Raw genomic sequence first — 17,058 nt, forward strand, 5'->3', positions numbered from 1 at the left:
TGGAGTTTTTAATTTGCTCTGTAAGTATTCTAGTAGTGGGGCATAAAAGTCTATGCTTTTAGCGATCAAAAATCTCAGTCTTAATAGAAAGAACAGTGCAGGGAACAGACACTGGGCTGGGAATCAGGATACACACATTTTGTTGTTTATCTTACTACTAATCTGCTCCTGTGGTTTAAGCAAATCCTTACTTTATCATGTTTCTCTACATTTCCCTTCTAGACTTTAAGCTTTGCAGGACAAAGACCATCTCTTACTCATTTTTGCATACCAACACTCCCATTGGTCCCCTGCAGTCCTGTAGGCATTACCAAAATATATGTATTACGTTACAGTAACTTTTCTATTTCATTTCTGATTTTAAAAACTCTGCTAGTAATGAACAAATCAAATGTAACACACTGCTTTCCATTGACTACGTTCTCTACAATTCCTGATGGTAACCAGTATTTGTTTGCAGTATTATTTTTGCCTGTTGTCTGTCTCTAGAACAGAAAAACATCTTACAGGACACTGCACAGAGATCTGTGAGGTGTTGCCACCTAAGGCAGGACAGCAGTGGGTTGAACCTTGCCTGCATGAAGGAACTGACACTTCATTCACAGATACCCTAAACTCAAGCCACTGCAGAACCACTGCAATTCTCTTGTGCAGTGGGTTAAGCCTAAAAGAGCACCAAAGGTTGGCACATCTCAGAAGCAACAGACAAAAAACATTTATATTTGGTATTGGGCTTGGGCAGATAGAAAAGGTACACAAGGGTGGAGGAGTTGGCAGCTTGCACTGCTTCCTAAGGTAAATGAGAAATGTTAGTACACATCACTGAGTTTTGTGACTCCGTAAGCGATCCTCCGTCATGAGCCTTCAAAGGTTCTTGGATCAACAACACTTAGTGTTGTTTCCTACTGAGCAGGCCCACACTGATGTGTCTTTACCTTGCCAGAGCAATATAAATGAATTACAGCTGTAATCAAGCATTCGTGTTTCAGGCATAAATATCTCTGTTAAATTCAGTTCATACCTGCACCAGGGGAGGAAGGTTCAAACATACTAGATGTATCACTGCATGTGTTGGAAGCTTGCTCTGAGAGCTTCTTTTTTGCACTTCCATCTGCAGACTTATGTGACTTCTTTTTATTCTTCACCAGAATTTTGTACATTAAATCCATAGGGCTTGGGAGAGGAACCCCAGGTTCAAGCTTGAAGAAAAGGATGAGAAATTTGTTACAACAACAAGAGAAACGAGCTTATGGGAATTTCTTAGGGCCCATATGATATGAGATAATTTTTTAACCTCTACCAGCCCTGTTAAAATGAATTGTCTACAGTCATAATTGAAGTGTTAGTTCAAATATGAAAGCCTACATTACAAAATGGCAGCTACGAGAATCAATTGCATTTAGATTACAATTCACTGTATCAGGACAACCTCTGCTTCAGAAATGATAGGCTTGCATCACCAACAGCTCACACTGTTTAACCCCCTCCTTTAGACATTGTTTTGAAAAGCTGTCTGTGGAGACGGAGGACTGAAACACTTAAGTAAAAATTCACACAGATATTGTGATCTGATAAATACCAAACCATATTACCGGGTATTTTTCCAGAGGATCCATAAGCAACGCATCTCCAAATATTAATCTGCAGTACTCTGCCATTTTTGCCTGTTGTTTAGGGCTAAAGAGGAGAAAAGAAAGAAAGAAATGAGTCCTAGTAATGCTACAGAATAAACGCAGCAGTAATGGAGTATCTAATATCCCTAAACTGGATATAATTTCCTGATCCAATTGCTGTGAATTTTTCAGAGACCTAGATATATCATGCAATTACTCTTATTTCTGTGATAGAGCTTATCAAAAGGATCATACATTAAGTAAAGCCCCTAGATGATTGAACAGTAGTGAAAATGATTTGCTAATGCTCCCATGCACTAAGACAATAAAAAAACTTGAGGCTGTCAGTTGTTACCTTCAGGGAAATAATCATCACATGAATTTGTCTCTTTCAGGCAATATTTTTATTCTAGGTTTCAATATTTTTCTCCCTGTGTTACTTGAAGTCATACTGCTTGTTCTTCTCACATACCCCCTCTGATTCCATTTGGATTTTTCTCTCTTTTTGTCATACCTGACCTAAGGCATAAAGACCAGTTACATAGAAAGCAGTTGCCTGTGCAGGTGTCTCTATTCAATTTCTCAAGCCAAGGGTACCTGTCACCTCACTCAGCATGTCTATATGGCACAGCCACACAGAAGAACATATTGCCTGGGTCTCAAAACCAGCAAAGCTGTATCATTTATCAGCACTAGTAGACAAGTAGCTACTTTTAGTGTAGCCTTCTAAAATGCAGTTAGCTTTACTGCAGATTTTCTGCTAAAATGCAGCTCATTTTCCCACCCTGTTTGAGAGCCCGTGTGAGGTGGGTCATGTGCCTGTGCAGCCTGACAGCCCATTCAGGCACAGCCCTGCTTGGAACTGCAGCTAACCCTCTGTGCTGCACTTCACAATGAAACACTGATTCATCCACAGACCTCCTGGGCTGGGTTTGCATAAAATTCTGTACTGCTCTCCTCACACAGAAGCAATCCCCTACCATATCCTCACTGGTAGAAGTCATAGTGTAGATGTAATTGTGCTACTGATAAGATGCATGATGTCAGTTAGGAGAAGGGCTGTAATAAGTGCTGGTATAACATTTTATATGCATATGATTACATAGTGCATGATTGCTATATGTGTATAACTGGGACAAACATATCAGGACAGCTTTCTTAGGTGAGGATCAGGGTGTAATAACAAGCTGCTTGTTTGGGTATGTGGTCAGATTCCTCATAAAATAACTTAAATTTTTATTTAAATTCAGATAGTTTCAAGTTTTACCATAGTAAATTACTTCAGGTGTTTTCATGTCATCTTGTAAATGCAACCTCCGTAAAACTAGCTCCCAAAGCGTAACCAAAAAATGAAATAATTCCTGTATGTCAGTGAAGGGAGTTCTAGGACTGAAGATAGGTTATAATGCTCAAAAATACCACTCAAATCCTCTTAGAATGCAGCTCAGTGCTCTCTTGCTAATTTTAGACAACTGTGTATTTTTGGTTTATGTGCCTGTTTAAAATCTGTAACATCTCAGCTTAGGTATCTTTAAAAGTTTCCTTTTTTGATACTTTGTTGAGAAGTCTCAATTAAAGGACAAGTTTATGTTGCTTAATATCACTTGCTTAACTACTGTAATTATGATCTGCACATCATGGAAGATACACAAATGCTGTAAGTGGTTATGTTACCATGGAGCTATTTTTCATGACAAAATAGTGCTGGGTATAGAAGCAAAAAGGAGCACCATTTTTATCTTGCAAACTATGAGTACAGCCTCTGTGCCTAGTTTGTCACTAGCAACCAACTGAGCACCTGGCACTGCAACTCTTCCTGGGGTCAGCGAAAAACCAGAGGTGAGATAAAGACTGGATGGCATTTGAATCAGAAAATGTAATTTCCTACAGATCAGCATTCTTGGATGTCCCTTGAAGCAGATACAGGGTCACTGACAAAATATATTGTGAGGAGGCTTTAAATTATTCCACAAAGCTTCGTAGGTGCCGCATGCAGTTTAAATCACTGCAGCATTTCATTAATGCTTTTGTTGCATGCAGCCAATTCTGCAAAAAAAGCTAGAAGTCACTTTTAGCTGAGGATGGAAAATTCAGATGAAGACAAGCAACGCAGTGGAACTAAGAACCCACAAGGGAGAGTGCGATGGGAGGCTACAACCAACATGGTAGCTGTTTCTAACTAGCAGCTACCAAGGGAAAGGAAGGCATCTCACTCTAGCAAGAAGCAGCCCACATATTTGCTATAGCTCTGGGGGTCATTACTGTTAATACCAGTGTATAATTTGAATAGACCCATACTCTTAAACCCCAGAAGGTTCAAGGGACATCTCCTTTAATAATAATAATAAAAAAAAAGGGTATGTCAGCAGCATTTTTAAATGGGCATATCAACTCCAAAAAGAACTTGATAGTAATTAAAAAACAAAACCAAAAACGAAAACAACAAAAAAACAAGAGTTAAATCTAACAAATTTCAAACTATCACCACAGCTAGAACAAATTCTTCTGATCTTCTGTGTTTAAGTACATGTTTACCTCAAAGACAGCACAGTGAGAACTTTCATTTTTGCAAAAGAGAAAAATGTAATATGACATTATTTGAGAGTATAAATTTCCATGTCACTGTACCCCAGAGCAGAAAGGAAGGAAAAGAAAAATTATGTGAAGAATTAATGGTGTTTAATAGTATAAAAGAAGTCTTGCAATAGTTGACAAAGGCAAAATAGAAAATCTTGACATAAAAAAAATATATTGTCTTTGTAAACTGGACTATATGTACAGGTATTTTTAAAAGCTCCTAAAAGGGAATAAAAAAAATTATTTAGGATCACAATAATTTAATCAAGTGATAGCTTTGTTGTGTTCTCTCTCTCTTTTATATATATATAAAACTATATATATGTGTGTGCGTGTATGTATACAGACATACTTTGTTTCAAGAGATAGATCATTAGTAATATAGATTACACATTACTACTATAGTATTTAAAAAGTTGGAATATCAGTTTCTTTTATATTCCCTTCTTTCAAAATTATGAACCAGAGCAGCAGGCTGAAAACCCAACTTTTCTACTTCAATGTTTTTCCTCCTACTGTTACTGGAAACTTAGTCAGCATTCACGTATTGTAATGAAAACTGATTGCCTGAAAAGAGCTGACTTGATCTGCTTTATGATTTTCACTGTGCAGACATGCACAGGTAGCACACAGACTAATTATATATGCCCCCAAAATGTGCCAGGGCAAGGGAAGTTAAAGTGAGAACATGATCCCTGGAGATACGGAAATACAAAGACTTCTTTTCATTACTTTGACTGTGTTGCTTGCTCTTTGTTTTACTCTGCTCACATTATGCCTGTTATGAAGGTCAGTCACAGAGGCTCTTCGGCACCACTGCATGACTACCTCCTCCTAACACGGTTTTATTATCACTTCTGCAGAAATTGTTCTTGTGCAAAGACAAAGACACAGCTGATTCCCAGAAAAGTCTAAAATAATTTAAAGTGCAGGAAGAAAAAGTGATAAAAATCCTGTTAATATTTGAAATAATTCCAGCAAGAAACCAGCAATATGAATAACTGTAATTAAATTTAATCTTGGAAGCAATCTTATATGGATACCGCTCAAGGATCACTTAACCTTTTTGCTATGTCATCAGTGCATTTCTAATTATAGTGTCTGCTTTCAGACTTGCAGATTGCTTATCTTCTTGCAAGCCCAGTTTCAAACGTCAAGGTCTTCTTGAGGTCTTTTCAACATTTTCAGGGCACTTTTCTATTTATTGATAGAATCACAGCTTGCCTTCATACTGTCTTTTTCCAGTCTGCATGTTTTTACTTCAATATAAATTAAGCTGTATGTAATATTATAAAATCTATATGCTCACCTTTTTTTAAAAATTAATCATTGTATAAAAAGAGGCAAGAAGAAATGTACTATGTGGTGTATTTTGGTCACCCAAAAGTAGGAATTGATTTCAATTAATTTGTTCGACAGTAGTTTTATATAAACACTGAGCATTTTTTCTTAATACTCAGGGAAAAGCTCATTGTTTAAGATCCAGGAGAAAAACAACTTTCCAAGTAAATGAAAAGACAAAAGGAGCATTCCATGAAATTAGGTGAGGTTTTCTGCGAGTGGCATGACTAATTTCAGATTTCTCTAGTAAGTGGTGAAGAAATGAAGAGATAATTGTAGCAGTAAAATAACTAGCAATTATTTTCAGCCAAAGCAAACTTTGAAATCACACATATTAAGTCTGATGATTTACTGCTGAAAAAAAAAAAAATCAATAAAGCCTCAGAACGAGAAGATACTTGATATTGGTTTTGCTGACTTGCTCTGCTACAAACCTATGACATAGCAACGCAAGGAAATAATACACTTAGGGATGGTTTATTACTACATGATTGGAATTTTCTAAAGAGAAAGATCCAATGGTTTCCAGGGGAAAAATTCTAAAGATTGAAGTAGCACAGCAGTAACTCTGTTCCCTTTTAGACATCACACTGCCTTTCATTTCGGCAATGTTTTGCCTTGTAGTTTTTAAGCCACCTTTTTAACGTAACTTACATCTGACAGGAATTTATATTATGGAATTATTTACTTCTTTATTTTCCTAAAATAGAACAGATCACCCTGGATTAATCAAAGGTTTAAGTCTCAATGACTTTAAAGGAAGAAAAATGTAACTCTTCTAGTTAAAATAAATTTGATGTTATTTTTTTCTCTGCTTTATAGCAACACAGTGAAGGTGTATTTTAACAAATACAGAAGAATGAATGCAAAATACAACACACTGCAGAATGATGGTTGAGGTCTTTTCTAAAGATAAGAGGTTGCACTTGGAAGCACTGAGTAAAGCACTGTGAGTTAAACCCTACAGCAGTAGGTGAGAATAAACAAGTCCAAAGTGAAATAAACTACATTAAAAAGAAAGGTGTGAGGGTACTGGTTAGAAAAAGAAATTAAACACAGTGCCTGTGTGGTCTCTCAGAGGAAGACTGAACTAACTGCAGGATTTACAGGTCACTGTTTGAATTGTAACCATGTGGCCTTTAAACGTGTGCAGAGCAAGCACGTCTGCCCACAAGCAGTAGTGCAAACTCATACTGTAAGGTACACAGGTAGTGCAGGTCAGCTCTCAGATTTTATATTTTTTGATCAGTATTGTCACGAGTTCTTAAAAACATTCTTACATAGCTTCTTCTACCAGTTCCTTCCCTTATGATGAGACTGTTCTTCCTAAAACCATGGAAAAGCAGTTAGCCCTCACCCTTTCCCTCTTCAACAAGCAGAAGTGCTAACATTGCTGATTTGTATTAGATCATTCACAGCTGCCCCAAAGATTACTTTTTTATTCACATTAACAAAAAAAGCAAACTGAATTTAGGTGTCACTGTCTCCCCACTTTGAACCATGTGATCTTTATACTCAAAACCAAAGCTAATGTCAAATTAAAAAAAAAAAGAAAAGATCGTAACTAAAACAATAATAGTAATAAAATAGAACACTGGGACATTTTTTTGTTCTCTTGCACAGAAAAAAAATACACTTTTTATGTATGAAAACATAAAAGGAAAAGCTCAGGCAAACTGGTATTTTTTGCCAGGAACTGAACAGTTCCTGGCCATCCATATTACCTATTTTGCAGTCCTAGCTGGTCTATGATTTTGGCCATAGAAATGAACACAAGAGACAGACCAAATTCTGTGCACAGAACATGCTTATAGTGCAGAAAGATAAGTGGGTCCAATAGTGTTTCTTTTCTTTGATGAACTGCCACTACATTTCAGCAGGACACATTGAGACTATGGGCTAACACAACTTGTCCCAGAATTATTCAAACTTTATCTTTCATGCAAAAGGTTTCATGAAGGTTTTTAAGAACAAGCTCAATTCAGTCTGATCATCTGGGTTACTTGGGATGATACAAGTTTTTTTTTGGGCAAGAGCTGTTGATTGTGTCATACAATAAAACTGCCACAAGCACATATCTAATTCTACGCTCAAACCTTATTAAAATATCTAACACCATACAGGAAAACTTGGTAATTACTTACGAATCCACATGATTTTCAAAGGAAAGGAGTATTGGAAATGGTGATGTCTTAAATGCACATTCAGCAATAGCTTCTATTACTTCCTAAAGAATCAAAATACATACAGTTACAAATTTATGTCTCCAAAGAAACATCATTTGAAGACAGAAAAGACCTAAAGTGGTCTTAAATCATACCCAAACTGACTGAAATCAGACTTTCCATTCTAAGCATCCCAAAAAGCTCTGGATGTGTTTTTGCAGCAGCTGAATTTTTCAACCTGAACTGTAATCAAATCTCCCAAATGCCTCAAGCACAGCATTTCTTAAGAAATTACTTATGTCTGCCTAAATCAATAGTTTAAATGCAAAACTTGGCCTTTGTATGGAATTGTTCCATGCCTAAAGCTGTGACTTTCATGAACTATTCTGTGTAATAATAAACATGCTCTGACAAATGCTTATCTTCTAAACATCATCAGACCAAGCATGTATCCATAAAATCCTTAGTCACTGACTCAAAAGTTTTAGGTTTTTTTTTTTGTATGAAAGAAATGCCTTTAAGGCAAAATAAAAAAAAAAAAAAGAAAAAACATTACTCAGTTAAAACAGTTGGCTGCCTAGTAATCATCAAACGGAAGGCTCAGAAATTGAAACTTCTGTAGAAGTTTCTTTTCATCTGTGATGGAAAATAGCAACTGTAAATCTAATAGAGGAATAGTAAATGCAGAGTTTAGTGGGTTGCACAACATAGTAATGCACTCCGTGATGCAAACTATTCAAAGTTTCCTTATTGGAACACAAATCTTTTTCCAAAAGAACTTTCCATACACATAGCTGTCAAAATCTGGAGTTTGTAAGAACTCACAAACCTGGTCCTTCCCAAATTGTATGGATGTCTAAACCCTATTTATTTATTTATTTTAAACAAGATTCCTCTGATTGTTTCTTTTGTTCATTTATTGTACTTTTAAAGGCTCAGTTGAGAAGCATAACAGTAAGAAATCCACTTTCTAAAATAAAAACTGAGATTCTGGTACATTCTTCTGATGCTGGGTTGCAGAATCCAGGGCTGAAACGAAAGTACAAGTCAGCTCAAGGTTGGTTGATATAAGCTAAGATATAAACAGAATTTACAGTCTTCATGTAGATAGGAAAAAGCACAGCTCATGGACAAATTGTTGTATCTCTTGTATGATGAGAAACCAGCTGTCTTGGCACACAGGTGCTGAATGACTATGTTTAATAAAGTGCAAACACCAAATACTAAAATGCTTTGTGTGCTACTAACCATTCAGATGCTTTGTTTAAGACCACTTACACACCTTAAAGATAGCAGAAAGGCAAAGCATTTATTGGAAGAATAGTAAATGGTGTAGAATGCTGGATGAATGTAGGTAGAAAGCTGCAATTTCATAGCAGCAGTTCTCCCACATGGGAGTATGGAATGGAGTGATTTCCACTGCACACTTTCTTTCCAGCTCTGGAAAATCACCAAGTGCTGGTACCACCTTCCAATATCTTTTCTGCAAACACAGTGCCTAGGGCTGAACATCTAAACAGCCAGGGATAATTCTCATTCCTGCTAATGATTCCTTTAAGACTTGGATCAACTTTGGTTTAAATTCCTGCTCACAACCAAAGAAGTTGAGAGCTATCTCCCTTAATTAAAGGACTTCCAGCAATCAAACTCTACGCCTATAAACATAATTGGCTTCACATAAACATTAATGTAAAGTTAATAACAAATGTGTAAGAAGGCTCTTTTATGTTTTTCTGTGATTAACTTAATCAGTGAATAATTAGAGAAAACAAATTGAAAAAAGAAAGGGGTGCTCTGGTACAAGTGAAACTTGGTGGTTTGTCTGTGTGTCAGTGGTGTTTCTTTTCTCCTAAAGGAAGGCATCAGAAGAATAAAAAAAACCAAACCCACCCCAACAACTCATGAGACACACTTCAAAGCTGTAGCTACTAGAGAAGCCACACCTCTCACCTCTAACATAACCAAATTCAGTAATAGACATTTTTCCACATTTCTGGTGGACAGGTAAGTCTGGAAACTTATTTGCATGGTGAGTTAGTGTCTCAGATGAACAATAATTATTTCTTCACACTTCACAAATGATGTCCTGATGTATCATTATAAGCTATGCTGACTACTGGTATGAATACTATAGGGAAACACCTCCATTCTGCCCCTCTAACAGCTTGGATTAAAGACACCTTTAAGAATGAAAATAACAATTTAAGGTTATTGATAAGGGCATAGTATCTACCTTTTATCATAGAAAATGGAAATGCAGGATGAAATTGAGAAATAAAGAATATAAGTTTAGGGTTTGAATGTCACAAATACTCCCTTCACAATCTCCAAAGACACTAATTTTTCTTTTCCATCCTCCAGTGCTCTGGATTTGATCCCAAGTATCTGCACCAGCACATACTGTCACTCATTTTTTATCTGCTGTTTCCTGCCTCAGTTCAGCACTTTTGTCTCCTACTCCCACTTAGCAGGCAGAGAAAAGAGTATGCTGCTTACTGCAATTCAAATCCTTGCAGTCATCATCCCAGCTCTCCTCCCTTGCCACGTGCAATGGAGCTGTAACACAAATCAGCCCTTTCTCTCCATCCTCTTGCCTCCAGATGCATTCAGCTCTGTTTGACACTGTATAGAGCCAGTTGCGGTAGCAATACCTGATCTTTCAGACCTGTCTGTAGTCTACTCTGTTTCATTCCCTGTGAGATTTGCTGCAAGGACAGGCACAAGAGCACGGACTTGGGGACCAAGTCCAGACCCCAAAGGACACAGACTATCACATCATATCATCCCTTCTCCTCTGACCACCATGATGACCAACAACCTCTTCCTCTGCAAGGTCCAAATACTGCAACTCAAATCTTCTCTTAAAAGAACTTTTTCCCCTCACATTTCTCTTCTCTTCAACTTATGCAGTAATGTTCTAACAATGTATTTGTGATGCATTTTACTTGAAGGGAACTATGCCAGGTAAAGAAAACTAGAGCAGTGTGCTGTGCTCCTGTACCTTGAAGGATATTTCGGTTGTCATAGTGAATCCATGGGTAATGACGGGCTCTTCCTCGGCTGTGCGTCCTTTCCAGCAGTCCAGCTCCACACAGCGGCAGCCTGACAAAAGCACTTGCCGGTACATCTCCACCGATGAGTTACCGGCCAGCTGTCCAGCTGTGACAGCACAAGAACATGAAAAAAGGGAAGTAATTTTGAGCCTTGGGAATAAATACAAATAATCTAATGAAAATTAGAGTTAACAACATCTTTCACCCTTGGCTGAGAGGACTAACACTCAAAAGGCATACAAAAAGCACAAGAAAGTAATGGAAATCACTCAGGCAGAGTCAATGTCATGGCTTCTATTCTGCCCTCAGTTAAACTGCTGTGGGTGAGGAGAAATAGTCAAATGCAAAAACTTCTGATAGACAGCATCAAATGGATACAATAAAATGGCTTAGTTCTAAAAGACTTTGTTATTCTTTGATAAGCACTGTGAAACTGAGAGGAGGGACTCCGGACAGCAAGACCAAGATAAAACAAACCTCCTGCACAGTCACTAATGGTACCATTCCTCCAGCTCACATCAATATTTAATACACTAATCAGCGCACTGCATCAATCAGTTAAATTTCCTGATGTGATACTGCTTGATGTGGGGAGAAATTTAATTAAACTACTAGTTTCCAACAATTACATAATATAAATCTAAAAATAAAGGAAAATGCAGCTTTTCCCAAACTTGGGAAACACTAAAAAGAACTCTAAACCAATCAAAAAGAAACCCACAAAGAAATTCAGTTCTATTCAGGGAAGGACATCCAGCCACAGAGTCTTCATCTCCCGCATAGGTTTGATTCCAGTCACATGAATACAAATTTCTTGTAGCAGAGAGGTAAAGATAATGGAAGAACAGCTTAGTGCTTGTTTTAGACGTGAAGAAAATGGATGAAATGTCCTGCTTTCCAGCAGACTTCCTGAGAAGACCTTCCTGGATTTCTTGAGGGGAATTATCTTGCTTTTTAAGGAGGCAGTGAATTCATTTACACTAAATGTCCTTCACTGATGAGGGACATAAAAATAATTCATCAAGACTGGCATATAATATAATGCATATTAATCTTAATTTTATTGTCTCTGATTCTGTGTTTAGGTTTACACTGGCAACTACAGTAAAGAGTACTGTCTGTTTTCTCTGTCTCTTTACATTTCACTAAAAACTGTAAGGGGAAACCTCTTCTGTTTGAATATTCCTGTTTACCATTTGGGTTTGCTATATGAGCTGAAGCAATTATAAATACTCCATAAGGTATTAACATCACTCCTATTGAAATCCGTAAGATTTCTCAGCTCCTTTTTGAAACCCATGGAAAATAGAAGTTAATAATATGAACTTGGCCAATTCAAATGGAGTTAGTAAAGTGACAATGTGTCTTTTTTTTTTTTAATGTAACTTTTTCCTGTGCTTCTCCTGTGATTATGGCATGTTATCTTTACTCACTCAAATGCTTTTCTGCTGCATTTCCAATGTCAGGGGTAAGAAGCAGGTCGCTTTGTTTGCAGGATGCAAACAACTATGAGCATGGGTCAGGGTACACATTTCTGTGTACTCATCCCTAAGCATCTGATTACGAAAACTGTGCTGTCCTATGGATCCACTGAACTCTACTGCCTAACATTCACTTTAGAAAACTCTTCTCATGTTGTCTTTCTTTTCCCTCAAAGCATACTGAATCTGGATTAACAAACTGTTTTATGATTAACAACCTGTATTTCCTGAGAGACTGCTGGCTGTTATTATTGCTAAGCATTCTGGACTACAAGATCCTTAACCTTCAGAAGTGCTTAAGTAAATCAATGACATGCATCACTTGCTGTATGACATTTCTCCACACTATCTTATTAATAAGGCTCAGACGTATTGGAAGGATTCCTGCTAAGGATAAGAGGATACTCAACCTCCAAAACATTCAATCTTCAGAAAGACTCCCAGTCAGAGTGCAAAACGCTAGCAACCAGTTTAACAGTCTCAACAGCTAATTTTTCTGAAATATGGAACATTAGGAATGTTTCTTCATGTCTTCTGTATATATTATTAATACACTTCAGTTTTGTGAATCTCTATTTGCATCTATTTCCAACCGTCCCTTTAATAGATACATTCTGAAATGTGCTAACACAGACACTAATAGAAATGCTTCCAGTATGATATTTTAATGTCTTGAGCACAGACAGTTTTTTAATATTGGTAACTAAAAGCATTATGTATTCGTTTCTACAACACATACAGCATCTATAGTAATACCATAGTATTTGTACCCCCTCACCTTGTATTGGATAAGAAGAAACAGATTTTGACAAAATCTTGCTTTTCTAAAGAATATAATTGGTCAAATCATACCTGATGGGACGCTAAGGAAAACAAGCCTGTGCTAAATGATATAAGCATGATATACGACCCATGTTTTCCCTTACAGATCAGTTTCATACTTCTACAAGTTTCTCAACAAATGCATCCTTGTTGGGTTAATTCACTCATTTACCACATGCAAGTTATTTGTAATACATGGGCTTAACATTTTTTTACCATTTATAGATATTTTTCCAAAACTGGAAGATATCTGGATCCAAGTATTTGGAGTTTCCTTACTCTTTGTTGCTTCTTCCACTGCCCCTACCCATGGCACCACCTGTATACACCCTTTGCTGTGCACAAATACGAGTTCCTAAACCTCCTCTTTTCAGGCAAGTCCTGGGAAAGCAATCAGTGCTCTGGATCATATGCTGTAGCTTGCAGCACACAAATTTGGAGCTCTGTACTGCTGCAAGTCTGGCTCTTGACTCCAGCAGCAACAACAGGAGCTGGCAGGTAAGTTTTTTCAGAGACAATGCATCTATCTGAATGTACTTTCCTTCAAAGGTATTTTGCCATGCACAGAAAAAGTAAGTTGAACTCCACTCCAGCCAGTCACTGCCCAGCCTGGATTTGTGCTTGGGATTGCCTTGACCCAGATGCAGGACCTTGCACTTTGTCTTGTTGCACCTCATGAGGTTGGCTTGTGCCCACCTCTCCAGCCTGTCCAGGTCCCTATGGATGGATCCCTTCCCTCCAGCCTGTCTGCCCCACCACACAGCTTGGTGTCATCAGCAAACTTGCTGAGGGTGCACTCAATGCCTCTGTCCATGTCACCGACAAAGATGTTGAACAAGACTGGTCCCAGGACTGAGCCCTGAGGGACTCCACTTGTCACTGGCCTCCACTGGCACATGGAGCCCTTGACAGCCACTCTTTGGGTGCAGCCATCAAGCCAGTTCTTTATCCATCTCGTGGTCCACCCATCAAACCCATGTGTCACCGGTTTGGAGACCAGGATGTGGTGTGGGACAGTGTGGAAGGCTTTGCTCAGGTCCAGGTAAATGACATCAGTTGCTCTCCCCTCATCTATTCATGTTGTGACCTTGTCATAGAAGGCCACCAGCTTTGTCAGGCAGGATTTGCCCTTGGTGAAGCCATGCTGACTGTACCCAATCACCTCTTCACTATTCTTCTGTCTCAGTAGTGCCTCCAGGAGAATCTGCTCCATGACCTTACCAGGCACAGAGGTGAGACTGACTGGCCTGCAGTTCCCTGGTTCTTCCTTCTTACCCTTTTTGAAAATGGAGTAATGTTTCCCTTTTTCCAGTCTGTGGGGACTTCCCCAGACTGCCAGGACTTTTGGAATATAATAGAGAGGGGTTTAGCAACCTCCTCTGCCAGTTCTCTCAGTACCCGTGGGTGTATCCCGTCGGGTCCCATGGACTTGAACACTTTCAGGTTCTTCAGGTGATCATGAACCTGATCTTCACTTTTGATGGGCAGTTCTTCCTTCTGGTTCTTGCCATTAGCTTCCATGACTATTCCAGGAGTGTGGCTGGAGGCCCTTGCAGTGAAGACTGAGGTAAAGAAGTCATTGAGAACCTCAGCCTTTTCCAGGTCACTTGTGACCATTTCACCTGTTTCCTTTCTGAGGGGGCCCACACCTTCCCTAGGCTTCTTTTTACCATTAATATACCTGTAGAAATTCTTAGTGTTCCCTTTAACCTCCCTGGCTAGATTCAATTCAAACTGTGCTTTGGCTTTCCTAACCAGGTCTCTTGCTGCTCGGGCAGCTTCCTTATATCCCCCCATTCCAGCTGTCTTTTCCTCCACTCCTGGTAGAGCTTCCTTTTAAGTGATAGTGTGTCCAGCAGCTCCTTGCTCATCCAGGCAGGCCTCCTAGCATTCTTCCCTGCTTTTCTCTTGGTTGGTATACATTGCTCCTGGACACAGAGGAGGTGGTCCTTGAATACTGACCAGCTGTCCTGGGCCCCTCTTCCCTCTAGGGCTTTGTGCCACGACACTTTGGCCAGCAGATCCCTGAAGTGATCACAGTCTGCATGTCTAAAACCAGGGTTGTAAGCTTAGAAAATGTCCTCCTGGTTGCCCTGAGGATCTTAAATTCAACTGCTTCATGGTCACTGCAGCCAAGGCTGTCTCTGAGCCTCACACTGGTTACCAGCCCTTCCCTGTTGGTGAGAACAAGGTCCAGCATAGCACCTTTTCTTGTTGGTTCCTCTCCCATTTGGAGGAGGAAGTTGTCATCTATGCAATCCAGGAACGTCCTGGATTGCTGGTGCCTTGCTGTGTTGTCCTTCCAGCAGATGTCAGGGTGGTTGAAATCACCCATGAGGATCAGGGCTTGTGACCTGGAAGCCGCTTCTGTTTGCCTGTGGAGGGCCTCATCTGCTTGGCTCTGCTGGTCAGGTGGCCTGTAGCAGACCCCTACAGTAACATCTCCTTCCCCTGTCTTGCCTTTAATCTTAACCCATACACTCTCAACCAGCTCTTCATCCTTCCCCAGGTGGAGCTCCACTGATTCCAGCTGCTCACTGACATAGAGGGCAACACCTCCTCCTCTCCTTCCCTGACTCTCCTTCCTAAAGAGCTTGTACCCATCTATCCCTACATTCCAGTCATGGGCATCATCCCACCAAGTTTCAGTAATAGCCACTATGTCATGACATCCCAGCAGCACAGTGCCCTTAATTCATCCTGTTTGTTGCCCAAGCTGTGTGCATTAGCATAGAGCTGTGGAACACACCTGGGAAAGACACACTGCATGACCAGTTAAGTCTCTCCAATTGCAGAGAGGGAGTGGGATCTACTTAAGGATCTCTTCCTCTGCTGCTGGCTTTCTGTATCTTTGTCTGACAGATTTCAGCTATTTGAAGATCTTCAAATGCTGCTATTGGAGTCAGAGGCTACCCAATCCTCAATACAGTTTTATCCTCTTTCAAAAAGGGATTTTAGAACATAACTTATCTTTTTCTTCAGTATGCTTCATCTGGTTGGCCTGAAGAGAAAACTAAGAGTATCCTGAAAACTCACTAAGAAGTAGTGAATGAAGTAACACTGAAAGGAAACAAAACAGTTTTATGATCTTTTCTTCTTCTTGAGAATCCAGTTATTTCAAATTAGGCCAAACAATATGGACTTAAGTTCTGCCAGAGGAGATTTAGATTGGATATTAGCAAAATTTCTTCAGTGAAAGTGTTGTCAGACATTGGAACAGGCTGCCCAGGGAGGTGGTGGAGTTGCCATCCCTGGATATGTTCAAGGAGCATGTAGATGTGGTACTTCAGGATATAGTTTAGTGGTCATGGTAGCTGCGTTGCAGCTGGACTCGATGATCTTAAATGTCTTTGCCAACCTTACTGATTAGATGAATATCTTTTACAAACTCCTTAATGTTCACCTCTTCTGATACTTGAGGCAAGCTTTCTCTAGAAATTTTAGTGTCGGGTTTTGATCTGTATTAGAATAATTAATTTTGCCTTGAGGATACAATCTATGTGATTTATTTCTCTCCCTTTTCCAGGATTTCCACTCACTTTTAAAAGTAGAAATTCTCTCCCTTAGAGTATGGTTTAAGAAAGAGAGAACTAGCATGGGTGAAGCTGTTAAAGGAGGGCAGGTACCTTGTAAGACAAGAAAAAATATGAGCAGTCAACTGTCAAAATTAGAGCACTAATGTAAAAACGTGACAGAGCAGGAGACCAAAGGAATTTTTGCTCAGTCTGCTTAATTGAGTAGTTGGCTCCTCACAAAAGCCAAACTACCTCAGACAAATATGCAAGGAAGTCAGGCAAATGGGAATCATCATCTTACTGAAGGTACTTTTTGTACATAGGACTTGTTTTTTTTTTTTTGAGAACAGGGTATCAAACTGGTTTCTCAGAAAATTCCACCTAAGACCTTCCACACAGACTATATTTCCTCTTTGTGAAGCAACAACAGCTTTCCCTTTGCTGATTTTTTTAATGGCTATAGTTAACAATGTAACAGTAAAAGCAGCTTC

At 39.0% G+C, this 17,058-nt stretch overlaps 1 protein-coding gene across 1 annotated transcript in view; it reads right to left on the reverse strand.

Annotated features, from left to right (window-relative positions):
* PLCB1 (phospholipase C beta 1) overlaps positions 1-17,058 on the reverse strand; it is a 413,212-nt gene that overhangs the window by 104,790 nt on the left and 291,364 nt on the right. The window contains exons 11-14 of the mRNA XM_054383799.1: positions 10,698-10,855; positions 7,676-7,758; positions 1,593-1,677; positions 1,022-1,199 (exon numbers count right to left, since the gene is read on the reverse strand). Coding sequence (XP_054239774.1) covers positions 1,022-1,199; positions 1,593-1,677; positions 7,676-7,758; positions 10,698-10,855 — 504 coding nt within the window. The remainder of the gene's footprint in view (positions 1-1,021; positions 1,200-1,592; positions 1,678-7,675; positions 7,759-10,697; positions 10,856-17,058) is intronic.

Source organism: Indicator indicator, chromosome 9 (genome assembly GCF_027791375.1).
Source record: "Indicator indicator isolate 239-I01 chromosome 9, UM_Iind_1.1, whole genome shotgun sequence".
NCBI lineage: Eukaryota > Metazoa > Chordata > Aves > Piciformes > Indicatoridae > Indicator > Indicator indicator.